Source organism: Protopterus annectens, chromosome 1.part2, assembly GCF_019279795.1.
Source record: "Protopterus annectens isolate FY-2018-M chromosome 1.part2, PAN1.0, whole genome shotgun sequence".
NCBI classification, from domain to species: domain Eukaryota; kingdom Metazoa; phylum Chordata; order Ceratodontiformes; family Protopteridae; genus Protopterus; species Protopterus annectens.
The window spans coordinates 165,881,945-165,894,649 of NC_056727.1; the positions used below are offsets into that span (position 1 = coordinate 165,881,945).

General features: G+C 44.2%; 1 protein-coding gene across 1 annotated transcript in view; it reads left to right on the forward strand.

Annotated features, from left to right (window-relative positions):
* PPP2R5A (protein phosphatase 2 regulatory subunit B'alpha) overlaps nt 1–12,705 on the forward strand; it is a gene marked incomplete in the record, with an annotated part of 2,279,188 nt that overhangs the window by 1,306,700 nt on the left and 959,783 nt on the right. Inside the window, 1 exon segment of the mRNA XM_044055395.1 lies at nt 1,544–1,652. Within this exon segment, the coding sequence (XP_043911330.1) occupies nt 1,544–1,652 (109 nt within the window).

Consider the following 12,705-nt stretch of genomic DNA (forward strand, 5'->3'; position numbering starts at 1 on the left):
TTAAATCCTTCCCTTTGCAGGTACCCCTGTTTCTATTTCTTTGACTTTTCCATTACTAATCTCCTTTTCCTCTTTGTCTTATGTTTTGTATTGTAAAGTTTTCCATTTCCGGATTCCTTTGTATTTCTCTTCACATATCTTTGGTGCTTCTGTTTTTGTATTGATTATTTTTGCTTTCTCCTTTGCATAAATATTACACCATATTAAATCTGTTTTTTTCGATGTCCATATTTCTTCTTCGGATCTACCTGTTTCTCCCTGCTTTGGCGACTTGCTCCATCCTACTGTGATGTAACCCGTGTTTTAGACCTTCTACGTCAAATCCTTCACTTCGCAGACACTCCATAATTTCAACTTCTATTGTTTTTAACTTCTACTTTGCTGGTCTTCTTTTCTATTTTCCATCTTTGTAATATGTTTTTTTAATTGTGAAATTTTCCATATCTGGATGCCTTTGCCTGTATTTCTCTTCAAATATCTTTGGTGCTACTTTCTTTACATTGATTAATTTGGCTTTCTTCTTTGCATAAATATTGCATCATATCAAATCTCTCTTTCCCATGGCCATATTTCTTTTTTTATACTTTTCAAACATCTCTTGGTTTTGTTGTTTATATTTTGCACTTCCTCAGATGCTTCCTTTTCCAAACAGATCAAGGTTTCTTGATCTATATACTGTTTTTCACAAATCTGTTGTATTAATGAATATAAATCATTAGAAGCTTCTGACCATTTTTCTTGCGGAAGGATTTTTCTCTCCTCTAATTTCTCTCTTAATCGTTTTGTATACCTTGTATCTGGAAATTCTAGGCTTTTTACAAAACAGTAACAATATATAATTTCTTTCTTATCCTCAGTAGTCCACTTTATTGTCTTTATGGCTCTTCTTAGGCGTACCAGTTTTTGTGATTTTTGTGGACTTCTACTTCCTTCTACAACATGGGGGCCATCCTCCCCCTGGGCCTGACCTGACCCTGTTGTAGTGCTGTTTTCATGTTTTGAGGATTCTACACTGTCATCTTCTTCAGTCCTGGCACCAGTGCGCCTACCAGGATTGGGTACTTTTTTTATCCTGGGTCTTGTGCACCCAGCTATCCTTTTTTTTTTTTTTTTATTTCTGACTTACTTCTATCCATGATATATGCTATATAAATACAGTCTATACATCAGTGTCACCTTGGTGAGGTTTTGTGAAAACGGGGTCCACCTCATGAAGATACTCACCAAGACTTGAGGATGAATTCAATTTCAGCACTACTACTCTCCTTTGCTTGCGGACTTTTCATTCCTCCATTTTGACCCCATATCTCTGTATTCGGACTATTGTCTAGTATAATGTTGATGATGTGAGGTAAGATCTGGCAGTGTCAGGTGCATATCTCTATTCGGCTGATTATTGTGTGGAAGGAGAAATAGTTTGAGTGAGTTCAGTATGAGTAGTTTCCTTATGACCAACATAATGATAATGATTAACTTAGACAGGAAGTTAAACGGTTTACTTATTTAGGTGTCTTAATAAAATACGTTTTGTTTTTTCTTTCAGTATTATCAATGGATTTGCATTGCCATTGAAGGCTGAGCACAAACAGTTTCTGATAAAAGTGCTTATTCCAATGCATACTGCTAAAGGCTTGGCTATGTTTCATGCACAGGTAGGTCCTTAAAATAACACATTATTTTTCATTATTGCAATGTTTGCAGTAATAACCATGTTTTTGTTGAGAGTTTGCTTAGTATGTTGTCTGGTGCAGTTTCTTTTCTGGGGTACCTTGGATTGGATTTAGTTTGTTGCCTACACTTGTCAGTTCTGAAATAAAAGGTGATAATTTTTCATTCATTCCTCAACAGTTGAGTACGGATTCAACTCGGCCATTTTATTTACAGCTCATGGCCACTAGAAAACTCTCAAGCTCCTCCCTTACCAATAATGCTCTATCCCCTAACATACCTTAGCTCACATTTGCCGCTTTAACGTATGGATGTGGTCACTGTGTGCTCTCAAGCTTAGTTTGTTCAATGACGAGATAAGTTTTTTTCTTTTTGGTTTTGTTTTGTTTTGGGCTATTATCTTAATACTTTTTTTTACTTTCTATATAGTTTACTTTATTTACCTCCCTATTTAGACGCTAGTGTAATTCTTTGGTACCACTGTTGGTAAAGGTTTTCTTCTATCCCCTTTTATACTTCTAGTGTATTTCTTCAATATCATTTTTGGCATCTCCTTTCCCTTTTAATGTTTAAAAAAAAAGAAAAAAACATCTGGTTTTAAAAAGTGCAAGAAGTGCAGTCATAAGTTGCCCGTTTCTGATGTGCACACCCTGTGTGTTTATTTTTGTAGGCTCTGAACACCTTCAAAAGGATTGTGATATTTGTAAGTCATTTAATCCTCAGGCCATAGTGGACCTCAAAAACAAACTCATTTTAAAGGGTTTGCTTCCTTCTACTTTCTCAGATACTCTATCTGGGGCTCAGCCTCCCAAATTGATGATGAAGGAACTTTTAAAAAGGCCTTCGGATCCGGCCGGCTCTTCCTCTGATCCAATGGTAGAGCCTCCACACTTGAAACAAAAAAGTCTAATCCCAAACTTGCTCCTTCTCCAAAGCCAGTAATCAGGCACCAGATTGGCTTCCTTGGATCCGAAGCCATTACCTTAGACTAGATACTTTTTTTCCTTAGATTTGGTACCCTCTTAGGTCCCATCACCATTCCTTGAAGCTCACCGCATTCCAGGTCCCCTTCTGTGGCCTCATCATCTCAGTTTTCCAGAAACCTGACTGAAGCCGATGTGGATAGAATGATGAGGAATTTTCTCTTTGCACAAATACAGATGTAAGTTCTTCTGGCTCTTACCTCTTTGGGTCAGGAAGCCCTTACTAGCACTACTCCACCTATCTCATCTCCTTCTCTGATCCGACCCATGCTTTTGGAGCCCTTGGATCTGAGTTTTCCAAGAACATCTAAGTCAGACCCGAAGATCATAGTATCTTCAGCTCAGAGGCCTTCTTTAAGTGCACCAGCTCAGAGTGGGTCAGAGTCGATGACTGTCTGACCTGAAGCGTCCCTGTTGGATCCGAGGCGTTGGAGTCTACTCTGAAGTTGTTGGAGCAGTCTCTGCCCCTCTGAGCCTTGACATTGGATAGTCCAGCTCTGACGTCTGACTCTGGTGGATTGCCTTCGATGAAGGGGGAGCCAATGGGGCAGAAGTGTGGCTTCTCAGGTCCATCGACTTATTTCTCCAAGATCACCACCCAGTGACATCTCCTGTGGAGAGATCCTAGAGATCCTTAAGGAGAGGGGTGGTTGGTCTACTGATAACCCTTCCCAAGAGGAAGCTTTTGGGTTTAGCCCGTCTACCTCCTGGGTGACTCTGCCCACCGATAAGCTCATTGACTTGATTTCTGTGTGGGTGGGGAAGGAGCCAGACGCAGTTGAGCCGATCCCCAAGAGACCAGACCGGATTTTTGCACCAGCTAAAGGAATGGAGTTTTGGACCAAGGGAGTATTGGTAGATGTCATGGTATTGGTGGTGGCTAGCAAGAAAGAACTTGCGGAACAGAGTTCTTGTGTCCATCCCCCTAACAAGGAATCCAGGCGTTTTACAAATTTGGAAGCATGTTTATACTTCACTGACATTTGCACTCAAATCGCTGAATTATTTGACACACTTCACTAGTTTTCAGAGAGATTTAATTAAGGAACTCTCCAAATGCCTCACTGGGACCAGTACTTCTGAGGCTCAGACCTCTGTGACCTTGCAGTTGGCTACCCTACAGTCAATTACTAATTCATCCATGAGGCTCATTTCACATGCAGCTGAAGGTATCTCAGAGATGACAGGTTCAGGCATTTCCAGTAGGAGGCACACTTGGATGGCTGTGTGTGACTTTGCAGAGCCCTACAAGTCCTCTTTTGTCAATGCAACTTTTGACGAAAGCTCTTTGTTAAACCCTAAGATAAAGAACACACACTGCAGGTGTGGGCAAGATGGAAAGAACCTCTAAGCAGTGGGAGTGCATTTTTCCCTCGAAGGACCTTTTCCGGGAATCAACGGGGAGGTGGAAAATGTGGTTCAAGAAGTCCCAGGGTCCTTTCCAAGATCCTCATGGAGATAGATGTTCATCGTGTTACCCTGCTGCAGTCATCACACTTGATGTTATCTTGTCGTCAGGTGGTCCCGCAGTCGGCCTGAATTCCAAAGTCTTGGTCCGGCATCGGTTGCTGTCGCTTCTTCCCTGACGTCAGTGTGCCAGGGGTATATATAATGCATCCGACACCATTTTCTTTAGTCTTTCTTGCCGCGCGGTGCCCGAAGCAGAAGCAGTTTGCAAGTGCCGGTCGGCCGACTCCTGAGATTTTCGAAGTCGAATTTCAGATCCAAAGTCTTCAGTAAAGCTAAGTACCCCGTTGGGGAAACTTTTCTTGCCTCAGACCGATGTCAGAAAAAGTTAACAATTGTATTTCTTGTGGGAAGCAAATACCTCATAAGGATTTTCATTCTTACTGTATACCTTGTCTAGGCCCAGACCACGACGTCACTGATTGTCGCTTTTGTGCTAGGTTCAATAAGCATACTATAAAAAGACGCTTTGATTTCACACGACACTACTTCGGTAGAAAATTTAACTACACAATGCTGTCGGAGCAACCGACTACCGGCGTGCACAAAAAACGCAAGGATAAGGACAGGCAGCCTAGACCCAAGCCAGACTCCGTGGCCTCGGCTGGGCCGGTCTCCGGTTCACCGGTTTTCAGTGAGGCTCCTACGCAGCCCCTGGTTACCGCAGATTTGGAACCTGAGACCGCTTCGGAGCCTTTAGCGGAGAGTGCTAGGTCGATGCAGCCATTTTCTTTAGCCCCTACCGATGACACTGCAGAAAGAGATGTCGGTGCTGCAGAACCACCTTTGGTTTCTGAAGGTGTCTTCAGACCGACGACGCTCACCATAAAAATGTATCCTAAGCTTAAGACTCCTATTAAGCCAAAAAAGACTGCACTTCAGTCTCCAGTTCAAGGCCCCATGCCTAAGAAACAGATGCTTAAAATGGCTGAAGATTTGATCTCTTTAATCAGGGGTTCCCAACCCCCCCCCGACAAAAGGCCTAGACAAGAGGAAAATTATGTCTCCTCTGATCAAGTGTCTATTTCCTCAGGCTCCTCTGAGGACCAAGATTGCTCTTTTCCCCCTTATGAAGATTCTGATGCTGAGGATTCCATTCCCTCAGCTTCTCCCCCTGAAGACTACTCCTTTGGAGAAACTTTACACACTATGAGGGAACATTTTCACTGGGAAGGTCAGGACTACTCTGACTCAAAGAAAAGGCTCAGAGAGTTTCTTTTACTCCCCCAGCACAGACCTCTTGCTATCCCCCCAGTTTTAGACATTGTGGATGATGTTTACTTATAATCTAGTTTGAATCCAGATTCTCTGTCTCCTGCTCCAGCCAAACCAGACAGATATTATAGAGTGCCTGACTCCCACAAATTCTTTTATAAAAGCCCTGTTGCTGATCCAGAGACTATCTCCCAGGGTCCCAAAGGGGCTAAGGCTTCTGTGGCGAAAAATCCTGTACCCTCTGAAAGGGACTCCACTAGACAGGTGGGGGAAAAAGGTTTACACCTCAGCCACTCTAGCTATGAGAGCACTAAATTGTCAATTTCACATGCTAAAATACCAGCAATTTCTGATGTCTCAATTAAGACAAAAAATGAGCACACTCCCTCAACAGTCTGAATTGAAAGAAATGCAGGATCTGTTGCATGCAGCTGAACAGGTGGGCAAACATACTTTACAATGTGGATTTGATTCTTTGGAGGCTTCCTGCAGAGCAGCTGTTACTGGGTCTGTTATACGTAGGCATGCTTGGTTAAAGGAACAAACTCTGCCTGATCATGTTAAAGCAAAGCTTCTAGATCCACCCTTACAGCAGGATGTCCTATTTGGAGTTAAAGCAGAAGTCGTCTTAAAGAAAATGGAGGATAAGGCAAAATCTATGCAGACGGTCAAAGATTTTCTACAGGTACAGCCCCCTCGCTTCAGCAGAAATTGGCCAACAAAAAATTGGTCCTTTCCAGCTACTGACAGACCACAGAGGGGTAAATGCAGATGCCCAAGAGGCAGAGGACACCCACAAGCCCACTACAAACCTCGACAATGGGGCACTGCAACACAGAAGGGAGGAGAAGACAGGTCCCAAACTACTAGAAGGCAAACTCAATGACTTAAACCTCATATGGCCAAGCAAGACTCTCTTGGCAGCTCCCTTGGGAGGAAACTTAGCACTTTTTTCAGACAACTGGCACATCGTCACAAAGGACAAATGGGTCCTAGACATAATTTCACGAGGATGCAGATTCCATTTCCAGACCTTGCCAATGAAAAGAGGAATGCCAAACCTGCCACAAAATCAGTGGGCAGAGGCACAAAAACAAATTACAGCTCTCATGGACATGAGCCATTCAACTGGTACCTACACGGGAGCAAGGCCAAGGATTTTACTCAAGACTCTTTCTAGTCCCCAGAAAGGACAATGCCTGGAGACCAATTCTGGACCTTTCAATTCTAAACACCTTCTTACAAGTACCCAAATTCAAGATGCTAACACTACAGCAGCTTCTTCCCATGTTGGGCAAGAAAGCATGGCTAGTAACGTTGGACCTCAAGGAGGCATACCTGCATGTCCCTATCAGACAAAGTTGCAGAAGATACCTCAGTTTCATTGCAGGTTCAACCCATTACCAGTTCTCTGCACTGCCCTTTGGCTTATCCACTGCGCCCAGGGTCTTCACAAAATGCCTGGCACCAGTAATTGCATACTGCAGACAAAGAGGAATTCAAATATACCCATACCTGGACGACTTCCTCATCCAAGCAGAAAGCAAGGACATCCTCTTAAAACATCTGGCTTTTGTAAAACATCTTCTAAGTTGCCTAGGGTACACAGTAAACGAAAAGAAATCAAAACTAGTACCCTCACAAAATATTACATTCCTGGGTGCCAGCTTGAATACAACAGCCCAGAAAGCTTATCTGATGCCAGACAAACAACTACAACTGACTCAATATTTCAAAACAATGGCAACAAAGACCCAACTCCCTGCAAGAAAAATTCTGCAGGCCTTGGGCTTCATGGCATCTTGCATACTACTAATACCATTTGCAAAGCTGCATATGAGGAAATTACAGTGGTACCTAAAAAGCGTATGGTCTCAACACAGCCACAGCCTGGACACAATGATATCTCTCATTCCCTGCCTTCAACAAGAGTTTCTATGGTGGTCACAGGCATGTCACCTCAACAAGAGTCAGCCTTTCACCTTGCCCCCAGCCAGGCAAACTATGACAACAAATGCATCGGACTACACCTGGGGGGCACACATGGCAGGGCAGTGCGTTCAAGGCATATGGACTGCAGATCAAAGGAATCTGCACATCAATCAAAAAGAGATGCTAGCTGTACAGAATGCTCTTGACAGCCTTCAAAAACCTCTTACATCCAGGACAACTTACAATAAGGACGGATAACACCACAGTAATGTGGTACATAAACAAACAAGGGGGTACACACTCCTAACACAGCACTGGCTTACCAAGTTCAGCTACAAGCTCAATTCCTGCCAGGAAAAAAGAACACATTGGCAGACGACCTCAGCAGAAACATCATGGATCCCCACGAGTGGAAACTGGATCCACAAGTATTTGCAATGATAACTTAAAAATGGGGCCTCCCAGACATAGACCTGTTTGCCAGCCCCCAAAACTATCAGCTAACAACATTTTGTACAAGGACACTTCACCATCAAGCTTGGAAAGTGGACGCACTCTCATTCAGTTGGAAAAACCTGACAGTATATGCCTTACCTCCATTGCCTCTTCTCTCAAAGGTGCTTCTGGAAGTCAGAAAGGAGAGACCACGACTGATACTCATAGCCCCAGACTGGCCACGCCAGCACTGGTACCAACTATTAAGGAATATGGCCCAGGGCCCACCTTGGATTTTACCACAAATTGCCCATTTGCTCACACAGCAAAACAATCAGATTCTACACAGCCATCTCAAAACCTTAAATTTGGCTGCATGGCAAATCACCTAAGCATCCAGCCAGCTCCTCTTCCTCAAGCAGTTATGGATGTTATTCTGGAAGCTAGGAGGCCCAGCACCAGGAAGGCCTACTCGGACAAATGGAAAAGGTTTTGCGCCTGGAACCAAGCTAAAGGCCAAAATACCCTTCAGCCTCACATGCCTCAGATTCTACAGTATTTAACTGAGATGTTGCACAAAGGACTTTTTTTCATCCATTAAAATCCACGCATCAGCTCTTTCAGCCCACTACAACACGGATCCACCCTTATTTTCCCATCCACTTCTAAGGCAGTTCCTCAGAGGGGTAAAAAACATTAGGTCCCCCAGGAGGGCACCTACACCAGCCTGGGACCTCAACTTTGTTCTGGAAAAACTTACGCTACCTCCCTTTGAACCAGCTTTCTCTGCTGATCTAAAGTTTATATCATGGAAGACTGCCCTGCTGCTAGCAATAACTTCAGCCAGAAGAGTCTCAGAGCTGCAGGCACTAAAGGCAGTGGAACCTTTCCTCATTTTCCATCAAGACAGTTTCTCTACGAACTAATCCTTCCTTCATGCCTAAGGTGGTATCCACTGTGGCTTTAAATCAAACCATCCACTTACCCACCTTCTTTCCAAATCCACAGAACAAAGGAGAAAGACTCCTGCATTCCTTGGACATTCACAGGCAACTTCGTTACTACTTGGATAAAACTAAGGTTTTCAGAAAATTGGACCAGCTCTTTGTATCCTATGCTGCAGCTTCGCAAGGGAAGGCTATATCAAAACAGACTATTTCCAAATGGATAGAACATTGCATTCGTTTTTGCTATACCCATCATGGAAAACCAGATGATGTTCATCGTGCATTACAGCTGCAGTAATCACATATGGGTTTTCAGCCGGCAGGCGGTCCCTCGGTCGGCCGAATTCCAAAGTCTTGGTCCGGCGTCGGTTGTTGTCACACTCTTCTGACGTCAGGAAGGCTAGAGTATAAAAGACACAGCCGACGCCATCTTCTTCAGTCTTTTTGCCCGCGGTGCCCGAAGCCCGAAGCAGAAGCAGTTCGCAAAGCCGGGTCGGCCAGCTCCTGAATTACGAAATATTTCAACCCAAGTCTTCATTAAAGCTAAGTACCCCATTGGGGAAACTTTTCTTGCCTCAGACCGATGTCAGAAAAAGTTAATAATTGTATTTCTTGTGGGAAGCAAATAATAAGGATTTCCATTCCCTTTGCATACCTTGTTTGGGCCCAGACCACTCGGCGCTACCTTCAATAAACGCACTATCAACACTATTTTGGTAAAGCTTTTGACTATAAAATGTCGGACACCGACTACCGTTTATCCAAAAACTCAAGAAAAGGACCGACATGCGAGGCCCGCGGTCTCCACCGACACCACGCCAAACAGGCTACGTGGTCCGGTTCTCAGCGACGCCTTTGCAGTCCCTGACTACCGACGACACTCCTTTGGCGGTGTCTTCTGTACCCGAGGCCGCTGGGTCATCGGCCCTTTCCCAGACTACAACAGAAGCCCCGGCTTATGTCGAGCCTACTAATGTGGACAGATCCACCTCCACCCATGGTGTTTTTAGGCCTTCATCTTCTTTTTCTATTAAGGCCTTTACTAAATCCAAAGCAGCCAGGCATCACACTAGGCCTGCTGCTCAAGGCCCATCTCCTGGACCCATGCCTAAGAAGCAGATGCTTAAAATGGCAAGAGACCCAGAGTGGAGGAAGAATCCCCCTCTTCGGATCAGGGATCCATTTTATCAGAGCATTCTGATGCAGAGGAACACTCTTACTCCCCTTTTGAGGATTCGGATGCAGAACAGTACATTCCTTCTGTATCCCCCCCCTGAGGATTTTTCTTTTGGGGAAACCTTGCACACCTTGAGGGAACACTTCCATTGGGAAGGCCAAGACTTTTCAGATTCCAAAAAAAGACTTAGGGAATTTCTTTGGTTACCTCAGCACAGACCTCTGGCTATACCCCCTGTTTTGGAGGTACTAGATGATGTTTACTCGGAGGCCTGCCTTAATCCTGATTCTCTGCCTCCTGCACCAGTTAAGCCGGATAGGTATTACAGAGTACCTAATTCTCATCAGTTCCTCTAAAAAGGCCATAATGCAGACCCTGAAACTATTTCAAAAGGCCCTAAAGGAATTAAAAGAATCCACTTCCTGCGGAAAGGGAATCTAGATCTCTAGAAAGGTGGGGTAAGAAGGTTTATACCTCGGCCACCCTAGCCATGAGGGCCTTAAACTGCCAGTTTCATATGATTAAATATCAACAATTCCTGTTATCACAATTAAAGACCAAAATGTCACAGCCTGAACAACCAGATATAAAAGAATTGCAGGATATGATGCATAGTGCAGAGCAAGTGGGTAAGCACACTTTACAATGTGGTTATGATGCCCTAGAGGCCTCCAGCAGATCGGCGCTACCGGATCAGTCATTCGCAGACATGCATGGCTTAGGGAACAAAATCTGCCAGACCATGTGAAAGCAAAAATTCTGGATGCACCTTTACATAAGGATGTTCTTTTTGGTGCTAATGCTGAGGATATATTACGTAAAATGGAAGAAAAAGCAAAATCTATGCAAACTGTCAAAGCTTACAGGTTCAGCCACCACGGTTCAGCAGGAATTGGCCTTCAAAAAACTGGTCCTTTCCAACCACTGACAAGCCCCAAAGAGGCAGATACAGACGCGGAAGGGGCAGAGGACAAGCCCAAGGATCCTATAGAGGCAGACAATGGCAATCACCAGCACCAAGAGGTGGTGATGACAGTGCACAGCAGTACAGGAAACAGACTCAATGACTCCCTCATTTCCATGCCAAGCAAAATTCAACTGGCAGCACCTTTGGGAGGGAAACTGGCACTATTTGCAAACAATTGGCATATTGTCACAACAGACAAATGGATTCTGGACATTATAAACAGAGGCTACAAATTCCATTTTCACACTCTTCCAAAAATGAGAGGCATGCCAAATCTACCACAAAATCAAAGGGTAGAGGCACAACTGCAAATTACAAAGCTCCTAAACATGAGGGCTATACAAAAGGTACCTACGCACCAACAAGCACAAGGTTTTTATTCAAGGCTTTTTCTGGTGCCAAGAAAAGGAAGCGACTGGAGACCCATACTGGACTTATCCATCCTAAACACATTTCTTCTCGTGCCAAAATTCAAGATGCTCACATTACAGCAACTCCTTCCCATGCTGGGCAAGGGGTTCTGGCTGGTAACGTTGGACCTCAAGGAGGCATACCTGCATGTCCCAATAAGACAAAGTTGCAGAAGATACCTCAGATTTCTTGCAGGTTCAAACCATTATCAATTCTCTGCATTGCAGAGTATTCACCAAGTGCCTGGCATCAGTGATTGCATACTGCAGACTTCAAGGGATACAAATTTACCGTTATCTGGACGACTGCCTGATCCAATCGGACAGCAAACACATACTTCTGAAACACCTGGCATATGTGACAAGGTTACTGCTTTCTCTGGGATACACCATCAACAAGGAGAAATCAAAGCTAACACCCTCTCAGAAAATAACCTTCCTGGGTGCCAACTTGGACACAAACACCCAGATGGCTTACCTTACGCCAGAAAAACAAGGGCAACTATCTCATTACTTCAAAATACTTTCAAAAAGTACCAGGCTTACTGCAAGGAAAATCCTGCAGGCTCTGGGATTCATGGCATCTTGCATTCTTTTAATCCCATGCGCAAAGCTGCACATGAGGAAACTTCAATGGTACCTAAAAATCTATGGTCTCAACACAGTCACAGCTTGGAAGCGGAGATTTCAATAATTCCCTGTCTTCAAAAGGAATTCCTATGGTGGGCCCAAGCATGCCAAGTAAACACAGGCCTCCCATTCTGCAAGCCTCAAGCTACACAAGTCATAACCACAGACGCAGATTACGCGAGACATGAAGGACAGGTGCATTCAGGGCAGATGGCCCCAAAAAGAAAAGCACCTTCACATCAATCAAAAAGAAATGCTGGCAGTAATAAATGCAATCTCAGCTTTCAGAGAATTCCTGCATCCAGGACAACTGCTCATAAGAACAGACAACACCACAGTAATGTGGTACATAAACAAACAAGGAGGAACTCATTCATACCCCTTGTGCAGACTAGCCATGACTCTTTGGAACCTGGCTCTGGAAAGACAAATAGAACTTCAGGCACAGTACCTGCCAGGAATGGAAAACACACTGGCAGACACTCTGAGCAGACATATGACAGATCCTCATGAATGGAAGCTACATCCACAGGTGTTTACAGAGATTGTTCAAGCGGGAAGGCCAGATATAGATCTTTTGCCTCCCACAGAAACCATCAATTAAAAAGTTTTGCTCAAGGACCTTCCACCCAAATGCCTGGAAAGTGGGCGCTCTTTCCTTCACATGGACAACTTGGTCAGTTTATGCATTCCCACCTACCTCTTCTGCCCAAGGTACTTTTGAAAGTAAGAACAGACAAGCCGAGGATGATACTGATTGTTCGACTGGCCGAGACAACACTGGTATCCACTCCTGAGGAGCCTAACACACACTCCTCCGTGGCCCCTGCCTCTAACACCTCTACTACTGACAGAACAATTTCAAAACCCTTCA